At 41.2% G+C, this 22792-nt stretch overlaps 1 protein-coding gene across 1 annotated transcript; it reads right to left on the reverse strand.

The window, feature by feature from the left end:
* Positions 1 to 276: 276 nt before the first annotated feature.
* Positions 277 to 21249, reverse strand: trmt44 (tRNA methyltransferase 44 homolog). The gene is made up of 11 exons (XM_080742383.1): positions 20702 to 21249; positions 20060 to 20180; positions 18077 to 18296; positions 17491 to 17559; positions 16532 to 16639; positions 15020 to 15091; positions 13248 to 13354; positions 12192 to 12375; positions 10230 to 10578; positions 2216 to 2332; positions 277 to 1208 (listed from the first exon to the last, which is right to left on the reverse strand). Exons 1-11 carry the CDS (start codon positions 21030 to 21032, stop codon positions 964 to 966), a joined length of 1923 nt encoding a protein of 640 aa, XP_080598509.1. The 5' UTR covers positions 21033 to 21249; the 3' UTR covers positions 277 to 963.
* Positions 21250 to 22792: the final 1543 nt, after the last annotated feature.

Raw genomic sequence — 22792 nt, forward strand, 5'->3', positions numbered from 1 at the left:
ACCTTTTGCTCCATTGGACACATCCAGTGGTAGACAGCAGGCTACACTGATCCCACGTGACAGTGTGTACTGTGAGGGTAGGACTGAAAATGAAACAGAGGACATGTGCAGCAAAAGCTCTTGCTTGGATAAGTACCTCTTAAAGTTAAATATTTTAACAGTTTAACATGTCATATTACACAACGTTTAATATAAAATATGAGATAATAAATATGTTGAAAAATAAGACTTTAATCGCTTTTTGTTGCAGCTGATAAGAGTTATAACGCTGAGCACATTACTGGAATCCAGAGAGTCCCATGTGTTGTATTTGGTTCAACCACTTAACACATACAGTACGTAGTGTTTATATTTTGTGTAGTCCCCCAGGAGTCTATACATGACCCACTCCTTTTTTTTCCTTCCCACCAAATCTCTTTGCTGAAAAAGTTCATAGCGCATTGCAACGTGTTGTAAACCATCTTTCCTTACTCTAATAATTCACATTATCCTCCAGCAGTAATGAGGTTAATGTTAATTATTCACAAAGAGATTTGGTGCAGAAGGGGAAAAAAATCTTTGACCTGTAAGATACAGGTCAAATATTTAACCTTGAATGTTTCTGTTATACAGGCAACACATATAATTCTCACCAACTATAATCAAAATGTCATACCAAGTCCACGGTATGCAGCCTTATTTAACCATGAGACTTTAGCTCAGAGGTACACATTTTCGTTGGGGAAATACTGTACACTCTAAAGTCCAAATAAATGCATAAATGAATAAATCAAAGCAGTGGTTCTCAAAGTGGATTCCAGGGACTCTGTTGGGTTACTTTAGGGAGGTCTAAATTGACCCATACAAGTCTGTAACTCTGACAGTGTACAAATGGAACCAGATTTGTACACTGTCAGAGTTAAGGGGAGACCTTGAAATGTGAAACACTGCTCTAAAGTCCAAAGAAATGCATAAATGAATAAATCAAAGGACTGAGTTTTTCATCTTCTTCAGTGGTTTGGTGGAAGGTCGTAGGTCATCTGGTCCATGGGCGAAGGCACACTCTTGAGCCTCCAGGGGGCACCCCTGAGGGTGGTGGCTGTAGAACCAGCAGCAGCGGGTTTTCAGAGCACCACCGGGGCCCGAGGGCTTCCTCTTTGCATCTGCCCTGGCATTCCTTTTCTTTAATGGCGACCTCCAGTCTCGTATATAGACGTTCCCTCCTTCCACTACAAAGAACAACAATATGATAAACTGAGTCAGGGAAGCTAGAACTTACAAGAAACACTCAGGATAAACATTAATAAAATAAAGTGGATAAACATTAATCTAACGTGGTTTCAAATTGGCAAAGCGAAGGAAAAAAATCTATTAAAATCAAAGCTATCAAGCTGACATTGGACTCATTCAAGCGAATTACATTAGACTGCAATAGAGATGGCAAGCAATGATCTCAAAATAGTTTTTAGTGGTAATGGGAAACAGAAACATAAATAACTAGAAGAAGCAGTGCTCTTCCAAGCACAGGTCTCTGACAGGTCAGGTAGGTTATTGTGACCTCCCGTTGTGCTATAATAGGCCAATGTGAAAAAGGTGCCATGTCTTCTGCGCCTGTCACAGCAATCGGACACTGCATGCACGATTTGAGACATCTTGTTCCAAAAACTTGATTTGCAAAAATGGACCTGCTGGTGGCGGTATAACAGGCCAAGGTGAAAAGGGAGGCATTTGTTCCTTGACCTAGTGGGAATGTGCATGCAAAATTTCATGGAAATCGCAAGCTGCGTTGATTTGAGGCATTTTTTAAAAACTGGCCAATCCTGTAAACTTTGGAGCCAATGTTAGCCAATTAGGATGTAATATGAAATATCGTACAGATTCGTCTTCATCACATGACTACACATCACATGACTACTCACTACTGTGTACTGATTTGTGGGATTTTTGGATCAAATCTGTGGGTGTAGTGTCCAAAAACATGTTTTGCAAACATCGGCCTGATAGCCTCATGGTGGCGCTAGCCCATGTGAAAAATGGGCGGCAGAGGATATGAATTGGCATCCATGGAGTGTGTGTGCAAAGACCGGGCCAATGTTGGCGGAGATTAGCTGGTAACAGACAGACGGACGGATGGACAGAAAGACAGACAGACAGATAGGGGGCAAAACATAAGTCTCACTCTCAGCCATGCCTTTCAGCCTGGCAGAGGTCTATTTGGGGGTGGATTTGCACCTACCTCTGAAGACCTGGTGGTTGTTCTTCAGGAGGGTCTGGAGACCTCCACATTCCTTCTTCAAGACCTGCAGGGTGTCCTGCTGGAGGAGCTCAGCCACCTCTCTCACAGAGAGACTGCCTGACAGAGTGTTAGAAGAAGAGATGAGATGCTAAGTGGAAACAATTAAAATAATATTAGCTGTTTTCAGTGGTTGCATAGACATGTATCATGTTCTCTTCATGAAAACATGCTCACCTAACCGATCAGAAAACATGAACAAATACATTGCGTGTCTGAATTCAATGCTGAGGCTGTTTGTCAATCACTGACTGCCTGTATGCAACCCTGCAGTGCGTATGTGTGTGTGCACGAACATTAGCGAATGGGCACGCGCCAAGCCCCCAGACACCGGGGGGAGGGCTGAAGCCGTTTTGAGGTACTGCAGGCAGCTTTTTTACAGATGGAGCCAGAAACATGAATGCACATCTAGGCTTCTTTGTATTGACTGCGCGTTCATAGCATGTGAAAAATGTGGGGAAGAGGTTATGAATTGGCATCCAGGGAGTGTGTGTGCACAGTTTGGCAAAGACCGGGCCAACATTGGCGGAGAATCTGGTAACAGACGGACGGACGGACAGACAGACAGTCACAACCGGAAGAAGGGGTGAAATTTGCACTGGGTGAGCAACTCAATACAAGTGGATGGGCAGTGATGTCTGGTGCCCTCTCTATTCTTCTTATAACTCTATGGCACACGCGTGCGCAGTAACGCACACTTTGCTTTGAGGGTCCCGGTTTTAGGCAACAGTGGTCCGCGTCCCGGTTTGAGCGGCTGAAAATATGGTCACCCTAGATAAGACACGATTTAAAATTTACTGCAAGAGCAGTGTGAATGAACAATGAAACACAGGAGAGGTACTAGGTAATGGTCAAGACCCAAACCAAGATACATAAGAATTTAAAAAAAGATTACAGATTACATAAAACAAGGTGCTTAGCTTCTAGCACTAGATATTTGCATCTGTCATCTATCTAAGGGTCCCTAAATGAGTGAACATAAGGTAGTACAGCGTCTCAATAAATATAAATGTACAAGGAATACATTAATTTAAATACATAGATCTATTGCAAATGAATATACAGTATGAATGAAAAGGGAGCTTTTCCGCTGGGTGCTGGGGGTGTTCTGTTCTCCGCGTCATCAGTGCCAATACCCTAGGTGGGGTTGGCGAAAGGGCCTTTCTGTGTGGAGTTTGCATCTCCCCATGTCTCCTAGGGTCCCCTGACTCCCCTCACAAAAGAAACATGCCGTAATCCTGGTCCTCTATACTGCCTTCCCCCGGTCAGCCAGAGTGCCTGATGGAGGGGAAAGGAACTGGTTGGAATAACGTGTTACTTCCACTTCCACGCCCTACATCCTACCAGGGAAACCCGTCAGGTGATAAGAAGCTGCCTTCTCACTCCTCATGCATTGAAGGAAGCATGAGCTCAGTTCGGGGCTCTCTCCAGTTGGCAGAGGGAGAGTAGCGCCCAGGATTACAGGCAATTGCACTGGGTGAAAAATGGGTTGCAAAATCGTGAGATAAATATTTAGGAAAAACAAAACAGCTTTTCCGGCATTGCTAATGACATCCCTTGGGTATTTTTTTTTTGCCATTTCTCGCTGTAAGCACTTTCACTTGCACTGACCAAATTTACACTTTTTTGATTGTCATTGCACTGATAAAGTACTTTTTCTTTATCTTACTCTCCCTGTAACTCTGTAACCTTAATTGCTGTACCACCTCTGGGAGACTGAAATTCTCCCGTGGGATAATAAAGGTATCGATCCATCTAACTATCGTATATCTATCGATCTATTGCCAGGGGTCATTGTGCTGACAACACGTCACAAAGCAATGTATGGATCAGTGTGTTCAGGTTTCGATAATCAGCATTGGCCGGGTTATTGCTTGGGTGAAATAGGATCTCTCACGGATCTAGGTAGATGTCACAAACAACAGAACCCGTAGACTAGCCTAACATGTCCAGTCCATACAGTATATGGGCATATTTGTGACACATTGTGAGCTTGTAGGTCAGTCGACAAATATTCTCTTGTCCTTGGCACTTTTTTCAAATGAGGGTCTGCGGTCCGAGACATATCAATTTGGGGGTCCTTGCCATAGCCCATTCATCTGGAGGGTTTAGGACAGTGGGTTCGTGATTTTTTTTTGCTCAGGTCACCTCTGTAAATAACCTTTCCATCCACAGCACCCCTGAATTACATTGTTACTATAACACCTTACGGTACGTAAAATATGTACAGTACATCTTTCCCCCTAAGATACAGTATAGCGTGGCACGTTGTGAGCTAGCTTTGTAGATCTGCTATATTTGGTGAAGAGACTTGGGGCCCTATTTTCATCCATGCTATATCCTAAACCCCTAAACTTCTTTGCCTTTTCTCACCATTTTGAAAAACATTTTTAAATAGTTCAAATCAGGGGTGTAGTTCTGCCGATTTAAAATGACTCCAATACGGAAGTAAAACTTCCTATGATTGGCCGCTAGTTGCGCTGTTTCCCCCCCCGGCCGATCGCAAAAAGAATTGTTCTCCATTGGATCCCATTCATTTTCCCCTTTCGTTTTCTAACCTTAACATTTTCATGAATACTGTATGGTTCCTATCGCTAGTTAAAAAGTGCCTTTCAATCACCATCATATTCGTTTTGTCGAAATGTGGTCCAATTTATTTTAAAATAAATGATAAAGTTGCGGGGGGGGCGTGGCCAACTAAACTGATACCAGCCGTCTTCTTCGTGTGCTGTATTTCGGGAGGCTCCGACCACATTCTCCCATGTATCCCTGCGGTTGCACGTGACCGTTGGCAGCCAATAGCATCTCTGATGCCTTTACAATTCTATGATGGCGACACCCATTCCAAGCCCGTAGAAAAGGGCCATTTGCGCTGCATAGAAACCAATTGCTTCGCATCGTCCATATTTTTGAAGTATTTAAAAATGTTTCTCAAAATAGTAAAGAAAAGGCAAAGAAGTTTAGGGGTTTAGGGTTTAGCATGGACGAAAAATAGGGCCCTCTGTGTCCTGTAGACTGAAAAAGAACGCACCAGGTAAAGTGCAAGTGACATTTGTAAATTCCAAACATTATCAAAGTATTCTGAGGCACCCCCTGGACTTGTGTCAAGGCACCCACTTTGAGAAACCCCAGTTTAGGAGGCCATGAGGACAGGAACAAGCCAGGTGATAATGGGGTATGATCTGCACAGGACGGGTCAGTTCAATGCCAGTCAGTGTGCTCCATTAGACTCGCTGTCATAACAACTAGAGAATTTCGCCCCTCGCGCTCCCATCGGCCATTTGAGCGCATGAGTCATTGTTGTCACTACTGTAAAGTGCTGCCTCCCACCGGCACAGTAATTTTAGATACCAAGGAGAGCGAGGAAGAGAAAAGACGCATAATGCAATGCGTATTGCCCTTACTACAGTACGGTATGCGCGCGCGCACACGCACACACACACACACACACACACACAGCTTAATGCCTCTACATTACCAAAATTAACCAGTTAGAGCACCGTTTCCCAAAAAGTGGGACCAATTTCTACCCACTCTTATATTGTATTGTATTGTATTGTATTGTATTTACAAAAGATTAACATAAATCCCATTTTCTTTTTCTTTTCTAGATTTTTCAGAAGAATTGCAGATATTAAAATAAAACTAATCTAAACAAAACAGCTATTTTGACTTATTTTGTCTATTTTTGTCAGTTTGTATTGAAAAGGTTTTGGTACCACTGCGTTAGAGAGACCCTTTTTAAGCAGAGGAATATCGTCACTGTCGGGCAGAAACCTTGTATCTCCAAGTTTCAAATTTGAATGTTTTTTCTTTCTTTTTTTAAATTTTATTTTAAGTAAAGCACTGCTTCATCGTACAAGACTGTCGCACAAAACTAGTGAAAATGGCAGATCTACAAGCACACTGACACAACGCCTCGTATGCTTGTAGATCGGCTATTTTCACTAATTTAACTAATTTTTAAAACGAAAAATGCAAAAGGAACGATTTTGGACATACAAGGTTTCCACCCGACAACAACAATGTGGTACAGTTTCATCCATACAGAAGCAGCCAGCCTTTACCCTGTCTGCTTCAGGTGGGCTTTTGTATTTCTGACATTGACACGCCTTTTTTCTCTCTCTCCCAGAAAGGAATTCAATCTGTGTTGACCTTTGGTTTGTATAAATGACAAACTGCTCTTCCTTCTCTGACATATTGAGAGAGCAGAGCATCTCTCACCATGTGGTTTGCAATGCTTCTTAGGGCTGCCACGATCATGAAAATGAAGATAGTTTACGCGGCGATTAATTGTCACACAAATAATTGTGATTAACGATTTGTGTTTTTAGCATTGGAACATATAAATAAATAAAAGACACATTTATGTTTGGCTTTTTTGCATTTTAAACAAATACACAGGGCAGATATGACAACAAGCTAAATAATGGAAAGTAATGGCTGTCATATTCAATATACTTTCGAAATAAAAACAAATAATAAAAATAAACGATCTACAAGCTCACAACTCATCGCAGTGCGTTGTGTGAGAGCTTGTAGATCAAATAATAGAAATAGCTGATCTACAAGCTCACAACTCATCGCAGCGCGTTGTGAGCGTGTAGATCGCCTATTTCCTCTATCTTTTTTTAAATGTAAGAACCTTTTTCAACATGGAAATTGATTATGACGGTTATGAAAATGATTAAAGAATAAGTGTGATTATCTCAGAGAATTGTGATCAGGTGATTATGTAATAATTGTGACAGGCCTAACCATATGGTTTCTAATGTTTCTATGTGCAGTTTCATAAGATACAGGTCATATAGACCTGCATCTGATAACAAACATCACAGTACAATTCTCCCAACTGGTGCTGAGCTACTAATGACTACCCACATGGGAAAGGTAATTAATGCAAATTTGATGTTTAGGTCTATTGTATGCAAGATACTTTTCAACACGCGATTACACTATTGTAGTCGCTCACCACTGTTGTCCCACACAGGATCTTTGTTACACACAGACTTTGTTACACACACGTAACTCAAAATGTTCTTTCTCTGGGTCCCTGGAACAAAGTATTTTGAGATGGGGGTCCGCGGCCAAATTCTAATCATTCTGGGGGTCCTTTAGCCTCGTAAACCAGTCTCTTCCTGCCTTCATTCGAACAGAAGATGGGAGGAGTCAGTTTACTAGGCTAGGGGTCCTTGACATGAAAAGGTTTGAACACCACCGACATAGAAACATGCCCAAACTTCAGGTTGCTAAACACACTTCTGTGTCTTTGAAACATGCAATGCATTCCTGTGCATAGTGTACACGAGGAAAAGACCTTGCAGAATAAACTCCTGTGTTATGGAAGGTACAGCAGCTCCATAGTGTGAACCAGGGCAGACGGGTCAGACGTAATGCCCAGACGCCAGGGAACTCAGGGTCTTAATATAATATCAATATATCGTTTAGAGCTGCCCTTTACTGGCTGCAACGTTAATGGGGATTAATGGCAGAAGGGCAGTATTGATAATGTAGGCTCTGCCTTGAACTAAGACCAGCCACTGTCTGAGACCATTATTAATGGCTTGGCTTGGCTTTTGCATAGAGTTGAGGTGCTATAGGTGTTCCCCCTCTGCACAACGTGAACACAGCCACAGATTGATTGCCTGTTTGGGAAGCCTCGAGTTTCCTCCTGCTCACGCCTTTTCAAATTCATACAAAGTGGAGATGACTAAGTTGCTCAAAAAATGCAGATCTCACAACGAATACCACCTAAAAACACGGAGCACACGCCACCACCCATCACCTACGCTCTTAACTCTACTAAAGCTTCTGTAAGTGAATAGCTATGACAACTAGTATAACTTGTCATAAACTATTAAGAAAACTGCTAAAAATATAATTGATTAGTCCTTGGCAAAGATTATACAGTTATGTGACTGTGATTAAAGCACCCATGAATACCAAAGCCGTCTAGATGGCCCTGGGGTACACCACTGTCTATAAAGCCTGATTTATATCTGGTTGCGCGCTGGTGTCATGCATAGGGCTGTCACAATTATTACATAATCGTCTAATCGTGATTATTTGACATTATCGCAATTATTTTGTCATAATCGTGAATGTTGAAAAATGGGCTAGATGGGCTATTTCCACTATCAAAGTTATTTTTTATGTAGTAAGTTGTCAAATATGTCAGTAATTTCTTTGTATATTTAGGTTATGTGTCATATCTACCATGTACAACTTCAAAGCCTAAAAGCCAAACAGAAATGTAATTATCAACGACAAAAACTCAATTAAATCGTAAATCGCCAATTATTTGAGTGACAATCAATCGTCATGTAAAATGTCATATCGTGACAGCCCTAGTCATGCACCGAAAATAGTAGATCTACAAGCTCACAATGCATTGCAGCGTGTGACACATTGTGACCTTGTTCGTCCCGAATCTGCCCTTTGGTCCTATACGGCGACACATAGTGTAAATGGCTGGAATACCTCGATACAAATGCATACTCATGCATAAATCATGGCTGATGTGCATTATTCATCTCTATCCTAGATTACGGTCCCCCGTCTCTCTCTTCATTCCTTTGCCCTGCCTCCCTTCATATTCTCTCCGTCTCTAATTTCAGCCCTGACAACCTGACAGAGACTTTTCTGTTTTAATCACAGTAGGTCTCATCTCCTTATCTCATCCACCATCATTAGGGTGTGTGCGTATCAGAGAGCTGCTGAAAAAGTGGGAGGTGTGGGTGGAATATAAGAGTGTGTGTGTGTGTGTGTGTGTGTGTGTGTGTGTGTGTGTGTGTGTGTGTGTGTGCGCGCGCGCGGTTTTGGAGCAAGCAGAGCGGGAGGTGGCCTCCGCAGCGTGCATCACCGGCAGGGTTCAAGGCGGGGTCAGCCGGTGCCACGAGGGTCCGGCCCACGAACGCTACGAGATAAAGAGACGGAGGCAGGGAAAGATGCAGCAGAGGCAGGTAAAGGAACCGAGCGGGAGCTCAAAAGAAGCCACTGACACTGTTACGCAGCATCATGTAGCAGCAACAAGAAAAGCAGCAAGTGACTCATCTCTCTTGTTCAGAGAGAGTTTTACCTGATACGGTTTCTAAGTCTAATATGACTCACATACTTTCTTTGTGAGAACAGGAACCGCACAGTACCTCGGATCGTCGAAAAACAGAACTAAACGCTCATGTTAAATTACATTACATTAAACTATGTAAGTTATTTGTATAACATACCTGTCCTGTGCGGCATATGTTCTCATGTCCAGTGCAACTTTTGTTTACGAAGCCCAAAAGCCAGCAGAAATGTATTTTTTACTCATAATATAAGTAAAATCTCATGATCGTGACAGTCCTACCATGTGCCGTTTCAGTGACAGCTGGCATTAACACCCAAGGAGCCAAACTCGTTCAGTAACGAGGTATGGCCACTGGAGGTCGCTCTGCCAAAAATGAGTCATCTCGTTGAGGAACGAGACAAAGGGTTAATGGTGCAGCATGCAGCTGCGCGCATGTTGTGTTGTCTGTGAAAGACCCTGGTCCATACGTCATAACGTGGCTCGCAGAGAAGCAAAATGGCGCGTCTAGGCTGCATTGATTTCTATTCTATGCTGAAACATAAAAAGGGCTTTATCTCTGAATAAGGTGCAAAGAACGCCAGGGAAGCAGAGATCTGCCTGTTTTCACGGCGACACTTTTCACGGCCCCGGTTTGGATTTTAGTTTCGCGAGCGTTTGTAAACAAATGGATTATCCTCCTCAATCGTCAGTGGACAATCACGTGCACACGCACGAAGCTTCCGAGGCTCTTCAAAATTAAAGCGTAAGTGAACGACGGCAGCAGCAACAGCTAGAAATGTTAGAAACCTTGGCTTTCCATGTGTTAAAGGAAGCGAGGACCAAACATTACGTAATGTGTCACGCACAAGAGGTTGTCTCGTCAACTGAGACAACTGCAGTTCTTCCTACCTCCTTGGTTCCACGCGCTCAGAGCTCCTCCCTCTCCATCCGTGGTCAGTCCCAGTAAGGCGTTGGCGACCTGGAGGACTACGCCGTCTATAAAATCCCGGGGGAGCGACGCACAGTTCCTAACCACCTCGACTCGGTCTCTGGGCTGGAAGCCGGCTCCCCAGTTGTTCACGGAAGTCCCGTCGGTGACAGTGTCGCCATGGTGACTGCATCCATCGGCCTCAACATTCGACCCTTGACCCGTGATCCCGGAGAAGGTTTGGCGGCTCTGTATGTAATGAGCTCTCCGGTCCTCTGCCTTTAAGTCTTCGGATAGCTCGTAATTCCTCGACTTCCCCACCAGGCATACCTACAAAAGTAATAAAAAAAAAGAAAAAAAAAGAAAAGAAAAAAAGTGATGTGTGATGGAACAAAATAGGAAGACAAATGTCTTCCTTATTAACAGGTAAATTCAAATATAACCATAAGAAAAGCGAGCATCAATACATCACTGTATCAAATATTTTTGGGGTGCCATCGATAGAAAACAATAAAAACATACTGTAGTACTTATACCAGTCACAATCCTAAACTAAATGAGGTCCAGGCAGACAGATGGGAACTGAGGATGGGATACCCTCAGCTGTGCTTTATTTCAAAGTAGACACAGTTAACTCAGTATTACATTTTAAAATAATATATTAGCTGATATATAATATCTGCTCATTCAACTGTTTTTCCCCATAAACCTGCCTGCCTAGTGCCCCTGCTCAACTCGCTTGCATGAAAATGAGAAAAGGTATTGATTTATTGATGTGACCCCTGAGCCAGGAATTTGTTTAAACCAGTGGCCAGTAGCTAGACTTAATACATTGGCTATTATTATGTGCAAAAGTATTTTGTAGATTATTTATGCAACAACATTGCAACACCCTTAGATGTATCTGCCTTGTTCAAACTACAGAAACGCAATTACATATATACCTATGAAAAAACTAAAGCTCAAGCTCTTTTTATACACCCTTTACTTCAGAAATATTGGATTGTTTTTTTCTTAATTTTTTTTGTTTTCTTCTAAAAAACGCTTATCCTATCAAGCAGACAGACGACACAAAGTGATGTTGTGCATCACTCTGAGTTCTTGATCCATTTTGTTGTTTCTTACTGTTTTCCTATTAGTTACCATGTACTGTATGCATATTTATATTTACAGTACTAGTACAGTATGAATGATGAAATAATGGAGAGAAAAAATGCACAATCCACTGTGGCATACTGAAATAGTGTGTCGGTCACTTGGGTAGATTGAGAACACTTGAAAGGGTGTTATTTACGTAACGCACATCGAATGGTGGGGGGTGGGCTAAAGAGGTTTCAGTTCACAAAACGATAGAGCCCGCACACCCAAGTGGGTACAAACGTCTTTATTTGGCTGACAAATAGATTGGTTTCGATCCTGTTGTGGATCAAACATGACCTGATGAAGATGAAGACGTTTGTCTAGTAGTCTAGTAACCTACTTCGGTGTGCGGGCACTCCCATGAGATCAGTTCACCTTTGTCCTATTCCCTATATAAGTGATGTGTGCATTCAGTTTCTGTTAAACCCTGAGGAAGACTATATTGTCGAAACGTTGGTTTCCTGTGTCTAGTTTTAATACATTTTTGCATCGTGGGAAAGAGCTGCGCGGCCTCGTCCTTTTCAACATACAGTAACTACATTTAAATGACCGTCTACACGCCAATGAAAAATCACACCCAGTGTGAAGTGAGTAGTGCGGCTGCTCAACAGCGCCGCTGTGTGGCTGCAGCTGGTGTTGTCACGCTCGTACATATGGACATACAGACATACATACTAGGTCAAATGTTGGAGCGGCAGGCACCACTAAAAACTAAAAGGAATGGGACAGAGTATGAAGTGAGAGCAAAATTGGCCACTAATGTGAATGTGGTCAAATGGTGTTTTTTTTTTTTAAAAGCATACCCGTTTGGTAGATGGTATTCTGAGGCAGTCTTCCTCAGTGTTGAAGCCACTAGCTTGGCTAACCTCAGTGATGAAGTCTATGTACTCCTTATACTGGGACTTCTTACACTGACGTCTCTGGTACTTCCCATAGAAGTCAAAGAAGCAGCAGGGCAGGACAAAGTATCGGCAAGCGTAAGATGACCTGCCAAATGAAAGCAAGTATCAAGACAAGACGATCTTTGTCATACAACTAATTCTCTAAACCAGGGGTCTCCTAGGGGGTCCTCGGAGTTACAACAGGGGGTCCTCCAAATCTTTGTGTGATAGGAACTTTTTTTCTCCTTTTTTATATTAACCACTTGAACCCTAGCATCCATATTCTGAGATAGTCGATAGTCAACTATCTTGTAGCTTGTAGATCGGCTATTTTCGGCAAAGAGGTTTGGTGTAGAGGGGGAAAAGAGCAGTACAGAGTGAAAGGTCAAGTTTATTAAGTATTGGCGGTTCAAGTGGTTAAATATCTGAAAACACAAATTGACATGAACCCAAAATACACTGATGATTGTGGTGTCAAACAATGAAACTATATGGAATCTATGAAAAGGTTGTGTGGGGGTCCCTGCTTCATCTCTCTCTCAACTAAGGGGTCTGAAAAGGTTGAAGACCCCTGCTCTAAACATTTTTCATGTTTCCAGAAGTAAACTATGAACCAGATCTTTTTTGTTTTATCCGTCATCAGTTAGTGCTTGTCTCTGAACTGTTATGTCTCCGATCTTTTACGTTTCAACAAACAGGAAATGAAGACCATTTAGTTGTGAGAATTCACTGTGTTAACAAAAACAATCTCCAGACTAAGGCTTAACATCCCCACCAGGTGGCGGGCATTAGTAATGCAAAAACCTAACAACATTGAAGCCATAACAAGCTGGTAGGTAGGCTCGCACACACGCACAGACACGCACGCACACAATTCACCCTCCTCACTCAACCCGAACAGCAATAATGTTGGTCCAAATTGGAGAGATCAGCTGGTACTTGAGAGGCTGAGTGAGATTGTGTCTGCTGATGACTTGCCTGGCTGCTATGACAGGGATCCACGGCGTGAGCTCATCAGAGTGGTTCCCAATCAGCCAGTCGGCAGCGGGGAATAGGAACCCATCGCCAGGAGTGATTGCCTTTTCCTGAAATAGCAAAAGACCCCCCAAAACCACACAAGCTCCTTAGATTCAAGGAGAAAATACACGCTGGTATAATTTGACAATGGAGCACTTGGTCAGAAATTGATTGTGACCTGATGACGCTACTATGCCAGTACGGATTGCTCTGCAATCTCCATCAAACCTTTAACACAGTGGGTCCTAATCAACATATTGACACTATAGGTGGGAGGATGGTCATTCATTTTAGAGGTTTGCAGGAACAGTGTCAGAGATAACCTTTAATGATATAAAGAAGGGCTGTGTGATATGGAGATTTATTTTTATTTTGTATTAACTATTAACCAATTTCCTCAATATCGATAGTGACTTTATTTTTTGAAAGTATAATTTAAGGCTTAATTGATTAAACCCAGGAAAAAACAACAATTGGCCATATGAAAAGCTATATATGTCCAGAAATCCCAGACAATATCTAGTCTCATATCATATACTGTATGTTGCCCAGCAATAATAAAAAGCACAAATATCTGAAGTGTAGCATAAATAAATTGATGTAAAACAATGTCTTGTGAATTCACTCCATCGCTAGCCCCAACCATCGTCAGCCTTACAAAGAATAGAGGATAAAAGGTGATTCCTCCCCGGTCCACACACATTTCTGTGTTGTCACTGCTGTGAAGTTTAAGGGCTAGAAGTACAGTGAGTCCCTGTAGGAGATGCCCCTTCTGCGCAGACTAAAAACACAGTCAATAATGGATGACTGGGAGTGGGTACAGTTAACAGTCAGCAGCTTGTTGTCAAATGAAAGATTGAAGTCGGAAGGCAGAGAGGAAAGTACAGCGTGTCTTAAGGAGGTTTCCGCACACGCAGTCTGTTCATTTAACTCTGAGAGGGTTCAGCCTTGCTGATGGAAGAGCGATCAATAATGAAACCTTCCGTTCTGACTGTAAATCAAAGTGCACATCCATGTTGCTCATCATATATAAAGAAAGATGGCAATTACAGTTTAACAATATGTTCTAAAATGATACGCTACCTACCGCATGTAGCTGCCGTCACATACTGTCAATTCTAGTATAAGTAAGTTCATACTTCTAGTATCAAGTCAGTGTATTCAAGATGAAAATCTGGATACAAAATAAACCAGTAGTGTCATAGAGAGGTTAAATTAAAGCTGCATTGTGTAACTTTCCTCTTCTACCCAGGATTTGAACTCAGTTTCCTGTGCAAGTGCTGCCTTTTTACCATTGAGCGAATAGACCCTGCCTGCTTGCACAGGGGATAAATTGAATCTTGACCATCAGGTCAAAATCCGTGTCAGATCCTGTGTTTAGGTTTGACACGACCTTTGACACAATCTAAATGTCTCAATAGAAGAGCAGGGGGACAAAATACAACCACCCCAATTAAATGTCTCAATAGAAGAGCAGGGGGACAAAATACAACCACCCCAATTGCATATGTTATATTGTATTAACATACAGATTGGAATAAATTACATTTTATTCTCAAAAAAGGTTGCATAGTGCCACTTTAAGACAGGAGCTTTAAAGGAGCCATTACACTTGGCATATGACTCATATTCCCAGTGAAATGGTAATAGCGCTCATTAAATGCCTGAATTAGGCACCGATTAAGCCATCACCTCCTCCCACCTCCTGTCCTGTCCTAGTGAACTTCTCTCACCTCTAGGAGGGTCTGAGGGCCATACATGTCCCAGATCTTCCTCTTACGTACGTCGATGCCCTTTCCAGGGTGCTGCAACACAAGATGCCATGACGGTCAGCCAATAATCGCCTCATTCAACCTCATCCACACTCCAGCCTCTGTGTGTGATTCCAATTATTGTTGCCAGCTTCTGATTGGGCATCCAGGTTAATATAATGCTTCTATTAAATATTGTTTAGATATATGAATCCCCTCACCTGGGCCCTTACAGGCCCATGTTATCGGGCTACTTAAATGACCTCTGCTTGAAGGGTCAGTTTTCCACATGGCCTAGGCCTGCTTTAGTTATAAAGATGGCCTGTTTAACAGAGTAAATCTACACAAAGCAATTCAAATTGCAGTGATTGAATAATATACAGTATATCGTATATAGTATAATACATAACAACGACAATCACTTCTCATACATGAGATGCAGCTTAAAGAGGTGGTGCCATAGTTTTGTACTTTTTCTGTTTTTCATGTGTCTAGGAGGTTGAAAGTACATCATTGGACCCCCTGTTGTGGTTTTTATGAGCAATTATGTATTCTCTTGGTATTTGTTTGTTTTCTCTTGGAGGCTGCCACCTTGTGGTCAAAAGTGTCCGTTAAAAAACACAGATACTTTTACATCACAGAATCAACTCCTCCCCTAATTACCATTCACCCAACACTGTGGGGTGTGGCTAACTTCAGCTGGGTCACCACCCACCATGACATCCATGCATACTTAATGAACTGGGGGTGTGGCCACATAAAAACCCAATTTTAACTCTTTCTGTATACTTTTTGGGAAAAAAATCTTCCTCCTAGTATAATCATAATACCTGATAATCATGTTTTAGTGGGGGGGGGGGGGGGGGGGAATCATGGCACCACCTCTTTAAAGTTACATTACATTTCATAACACAACAAAAATAAAATATAATAATTCAGAAATAATTAAAATGCTACTATAAAAAAATCAATAAAGACATGTTTAAAAAAAAATGCTACTATAAACCTGTTTTGCCATTATTATCTTGTGTATATAATATTCAAACAAATGTACCATTACCTTCTGTGAACACAAGTGCAATCATTTATATGTATTTATTTCCCAGGCCAGTATACAAGATATTGTATACAGTTGAGTTTTCTACATTATTGAGGTGTAACTAGTTTTTCATGTTGTCATTATTCATTGCAATGCACCAACCTCACAAGACAAATTCCACTCATCACATTGTGATGCATTGTGAGCTTGTAGATTTGCCATTTTCACAGAATTGTCACCTATTAAAGGAGTAGTTCACCCACATACATCATTGATCCCGGATAGGGACCCAAATGCATTTAGGTCCCCATCCGGAATCAGTGGGGGTACATTTATTGTAATCAAATTATTGTCTTAGGAATGCGACAAATACAAAAAAAAATATTATTGAACTCAAGTCTCCATGGCGTGAGTAATCAAAAGAAAAAAGGTCATTTTGGGTGTGTTCAACGTACCCCTTCATTACATAGTATGTGAACCAGGAGGCCATTTCCACAGCCCAGGTCCACAAATGACTGTTTGTCAGTCAGGTCCTTTTCTGTTCGCTCCTCGGCCCACAAGACCTAGAAAGACAGAACCAGAGAATAAGCTTTACACTGTGATAGGATGATTTGTTGTGAGCTTCAGCTTATAGATCAGCTATTTTCAGCTATTTAAGATATTTTGTGTAGAGCGAAAACATAAAAGTCATTAGTATAGAGCCCTGATAGCATAGCAGACTACCAGTAAGACCAAATACCCAATTGTTTATTTTAGCTGTAGTTTAAGGTTTCTGCTTGGCTGATTTGTGAAATGGGCTCCTTAATTTGTGGCTAGATGGAATTATTTGATCACAGATTGAACATGTTGTGTTTTCAGGCAACTGTTCAACTGAGAGACAAAACAAAAGCTGGAGTTGTTCTGCCACAGGTCTGTCTCCAAATTGGTTCCAACTTGCTAGTGGCACTCTCCAGGAAAGAGCTGGCAAACACAAACAGTAACTTTACTAAACATTTCAGCCAATCAGGAAAGAGTACCCATTCATCAGCTTCAATTTTATGGTGTTCCAGTTCCAATTTTGGTGGCTAATTTTGTACCATGATTTCCAATTTCACTTCTAATTTTGTACCATGATTTCCAATTTCACTTGTTGAAAATGTATTTTCTGTTTACTAAAGAGCAGGAGAGACAGGGAGACTGCTCTTACTGAACAAACACTCTATAGCAATGAGTATTCTCATAATATAGAGCAATTTAAAACTTATTCTATGTAACCTACCATCATTAACCCTTAAGGCTGCTAAAGCTTATGTATATAAACCAATGCAATAATTGTTGAAAACATGCCTCAAATATTTGTATAAAACTATATTGTTTGGGACTTTACCACACAAATTCTAAGAGGAACATTGAGGCCTAAATTGCCTAAACCCACCAAGAGGTATGTAGCAATAGCAACATCTTCATAGACAAACTTCTCCGGATCCGTCACTTCAGGCCAAACCTAGGACATAAAAATAAAAACAGAAGCATTCAGCAATAATATGATTACAGCTAAGACATTTTGATTAGGGCTGTCACAATTATGACATTTTACATGACGATTAATTGTCACTCAAATAATTGCGATTAACGATTTAATTGTGTTTTTGTCATTAATTACATTTCTGTTTGGCTTTTAGGCTTTGAAGTTGCACATGGTAGATATGACACATAACCTAAATATAGAAAGAGATTACTGACATATTTGACAACTTTATACTTAAAAAAGAACATTGATAGTGGAAATAGCCGATCTAAAAGCTCACAACGCGTAGTGAGCTTGTAGATCTGCTATTTCCACTATTTTTGACTTTTTTTTAAAATATATGAACATGGAAACTATTGTGAAAAATAATCGGTTTATGTCAAATAATTGCGATTAGACGATTATGTAATAATTGTGACAGCCCTAGTTTTGATCAAATAAAACATTTAAAAATACAAATAGTGACAAGAGATTTTGCACAAAAATCCATTACCTTCACCATGTTCTTGTACCGGTCTTTAAGCTGCTGGTACATGAGACTGTACTTCTCCACGGGCAGGAGAGACAGGGTGCTCTTGAACTCACTGGTTTTACTCTCAGTGGCCCAGCGTCCCAGTTTAGGCAGGAGGTCTCTGGACAGCCAGGGCAGCTTAGGGTAAGCCACTCCATCAGAAAACCACTCGTCTGGCCTCAAGACATGAAGCTCCAAGAACCTGCAGACCAGAGGGCGAAGGGATACGTTTTTATGCTCTACACCAGGGGTCTTCAACGTTTTCAGGCCAAGGACCCCTGAGAGAGAGATGAAGCAGACTAGATTCCATAGTTTAATCGTTTGACATCACATTCATCAGTGTATTTTGGAATGGATTCATGTCAATTTGTGTTTTCAGATATTTAACCACTTGAACCGTCAATACTTTAAAAACTTGACCTTTCACTCTGTACTTAGTCAGCTCTTTTTCCCCTCTACGCCAAAGCTCTTTGCCGAAATAGCCGATCTACAAGCTCACAAAGCCTCGCAGCGCGAGGCTTGTAAATCGGCTATTTTTGTCTAAAGTTCTCGGAATATGGACGCTATAAGGGTTCAAGTGGTTAATATATAAAAGGAGAAAAAAAGTTTCTATCACACAAAGATTTGGAGGACCCCCTGTAGTAACTCTGAGAACCCCCTAGGGGTCCTAGACCGACCCCCTGTACAGTTTGACATTTTAACCACACAAACCCTTTATACCTAGTCAACTTGACATGAGTTGGCACTGTAGTCTGTACTCGGTCCACTCTTTTTCCCCTCCAGAGTCTACTCTAAACCAAATCTCTTGGCCAAAAATAGCCGTTCTACATTAGGGTTGAAGTGGTTAAACAGAAAGCAAACCAATACAGAAAGAGGGCAAAAGAAAATGGTCAATACACACTATACACATGGTGCAAAGTGTTATTATTTATTTTTCTCTTCAGTCAGGAAATGAGGAATGTCTAAATATTAAAACATATTTATGCCAGCGCAAACTCACACGTCTCAATTGTGTTTTATCTCATACAAAAACGGAAAGTGTTTGGAAGTGTGTCTGATGATCACATGATATTGAGTTTCATTTCGATACCTGCTTAACCATCACAAGACAAACCTGAAACACAGGCCTAAACCCTTACAATCAAGCACTCTCCAATAATTATGATTACTCCTTTCATGGTTTTAATGTGCCTCTTGTATGTGTCTGCTGTTTTTTTTATGTGACAAGCATTATGAGTTACAAAAAAATGAATTTTGCTGAGTGTATTATACAAGTGATTGTTTGTTGTTTTTATTGTTTTGAAACACTGGCTGAAGTATATTGAATCCTTCTTATTCTTTTTTCTTTTTTGCAACCCATTTTCACCCAGTGCCAATTGCCAATGTAATCCTGGGCTCTGCTCTCCCTCTGCCGCGCCTGGGGAGACAACGGACTGACCTCATGCTTCCTTCAATGCATGAGTAGTCCAAGTTGTTTCTTTTCACCTGACAGGGGGGATTTCCCCAGGATGGACGTAGCGCGTGGAAGGAACACGTTATTCCAACCAGTTCCTTTCCCCTCCATCAAGCGCCCCGGCTGGCCAGGGGGAGGCATTATTGAGACCAGGATTACTGCATGTTTTTGTGAAGGTATCAACCCTATACAAGGAGACACGGGGAGAACATGCAAATCCTTCTACAGCAGTCAGATGAAATGAGTTTCCAGCTAACTCTGGTGCATATTTCTTTAATTGTGCATGTACCTGAAAATGAATTAAATTAAAGTGAACCATGAATTATTCAGTCACCCTGACTTGCCAGCTATGATCATATTAAAGTAGCAACACCTTTTCCATGGCAAGTAATTTATATTTGAACAATAATAACTTGACTAATAATAATGACTCCCTGGGCACTGTTCAATAGATACCCACTGCTCCTAAGAGATAGATGCAGAGGAGAAATGCCATCATGTATTTAAGTTACCATTCCTCCTGACAGGCCTGGTGGAAGAGGCGGATCTGATAAACGTTGTTCTTTTTTTGAGACACCTGCCCTTCTGAATCTTCTTCAATGGGAACAAAAGTCACCTGCTGTCTGTCAAAGTCTAGAAAAGGAGATGGGGACAACAGGCTTTAGTCTTCCTCACAGCATTTAAAATACTGAATAAAGGCAGCATTACTGTTACAAACATTATTGACTTTTTCCCCATTAAATATGTGTCATCATTATAGAGAAAAAAATAAGTTACAAACTTACAACCTCTATTTATGCTTTTATGTTTATGTCACACAGGACCCCCTGTGTGTCTGGAATAGTTTGAATTTATCATCATTGGTTCTCAGGGGTCCCCCAGGGGTCCTTGAGGGAGATCCAAGGGGTCCATCTGGTTCCATTTGTACACTCTCAGAGCTACATTTAAATTGATTTTACAATTGGTGTCTCAGAGATAGAAATGAAATGGGGGGTCCGTAGCCTTCTCTTATGGGGGTCCCTGACATATCTTTTCAAATGGGGGGCCGCGGGCTAATACGTGTCAATTTGGGGGGTCCTAGACATGAAAAATCTTGAGAACCACTGTCTTACATCTTTTGTAAAAAAAAATAATAATAATAATATGCTACCTACCTTTGAGTACAATTTCTTTGTGCCGATTTGAACCATAGCAGTTCACTTTGGGAATGAATGTCCTTACAGCAGAGGACCAGGCGTTGCTTTCCTTTGCATCTGAAGGTCCACAGTCTGTCAAGAAAGACATGAGCTCCTCGTCTCTGTGTGAGGAGTCCAGCAGACATGCCACTGCTTCAGTGTCCACATCCTTCTCCTCCGCCACACTGGCTCCACAAAGGCGTTTGTTCACAACGTGAGGTTTCTTTATCCACACGTCAACAGCTGACCAAAACCCTTCGGGTAGACCCTTGCATTCTCCTGGAAGTTTTATATCAAAGAGTTTGGGCATAATTCTAATGTTATGATATCACACACAACATGACATGCATGCCATGTGTGTGTGTAGTCTGTGTTGTAGTGTGTACACAGAATTAACTTGGATATGAATAAAGTAAATCGCTCGACGTGAATCCAAAAGGCGTTGAGTTAAGAGTATAGGCATAGGTCCATTGGAATAATGTACTAAATCGATATCCCAGTAGAAATACCTAATCCTTTAGCTTGGGCTTCAAACATAGGCTTCAAGTTGCAAAATAGTAAGATGTAGTCAATGTCGCTCGGTGATGACGTTTTGACAGCTAAAAGCATGCAACACCAAAAGTAAACAGTAGAGTATGCTGTTGTTCTTTAACTTGTTTTAATCACGAGACTGTAAATGCATTGTTATGTAGAGTAGAATTATATCAAATGGAAAAAAAGATCAGACTATTTCAGTGGCATCCTTTAACAATACCATCCGACTTTCCTCCTCCAAGATCCCTTTCTTTTTTCTTTTGAGTTGATAAAGTTGATAGTGACAAAAAATAAATTGAGGAAAAAGTAGCAAATTACTTGACAAAGCTCTGCCTTTTATGTTTTATTACCCTTGGGATAAATAATACAACATGTTAAATCAAATTGCACCTAAGCCTCTCTAACTTCAGTGGTTTCTTATCAACTTTGTCCATTTCACACTTCACAGTGTCCATGTGATTGATTGTATTTAGTAGTGAGGTACAATTTACAATGATCGATAAAAAACACAAACAGTCTAGGTCCTACTTGTTTCCATTATGGGTGATTTAAAGACATGCAATGATATATAATAATAAACCAGACATAAATCAACGCTAGCATATAGCAATAGCAATTAATGTATATATTTACAACAAATTGCATACAGGTAGGCCTACTCTTTTATGGCAGTTTTGAAGGAGGGGCTTTATTAGAACTAATTTGACCCCAAGTTTGTGCCGAATCTGGGTGGTTGAGTGAGATCAGTGGAGCTCCCTCTGAAGTTAACTTGTGTTTTGTGTGTGTCTTTCACGTTATTGAAGTAGTTCGACAGGCACATGGGTATCCCTGTTCTCTTGTGTATCTTGAAGACCAGGCCTATTGCAAGTTGCTCTGTCCCCTGAGCCATCTCACCCCAGCATAATGATCAGGGGTTAGGTGAGTTCTGGGTGTGAGGCCTGAGTAACCGGAGATCATTGCTAAGGCATGGTAACAAAGACCAGGGATTATATAGTTCTAAAAGAAGCTCAAACTGTACTCTTTAACCTAAAGTAAAGGTTAGTCCAGGTAGGCTGGTATGGTATTCACACATTTCTTCTAAAATAAAATAAAATAAAAGGTGTATCATGATTGTGAATTTGTGACTATGCTGCTCGACCTCAAGCCGATGTCTTTCCTGGCACATTAAGCTGACTTATTGTTATAAATTATGATTATGACCTTTTATCTGATTGACCCAGTCAGTATACATATGTGTTGAATCACTCTACTCTGCTCAAGCTCTGCCGATAAGCTTGATGCCATGACAATCACGTCATGTGTCCAATACTGTATATATTCTCTATGTGTGTAGGCCTAATGAAGAACTTCAGAACTTGCCGTGGGATATTGTCTGCTGTCATTTTGTTCTGCGCGGCGCGCATACAACTCAACTGAAACATCACTCTCCCTCTAATCACAACACTTATTAAAGGCCACTACTGCATTTTCTATGGTGATGAATCACATCGCACATTACATTCTGTTACCTCCAGGAGTCAAGAAAGAGCTTCCCAC

This window comes from Nannobrachium achirus (genome assembly GCF_963921795.1).
Source record: "Nannobrachium achirus genome assembly, chromosome: 14".
Taxonomy (NCBI): Eukaryota; Metazoa; Chordata; class Actinopteri; order Myctophiformes; family Myctophidae; genus Nannobrachium; species Nannobrachium achirus.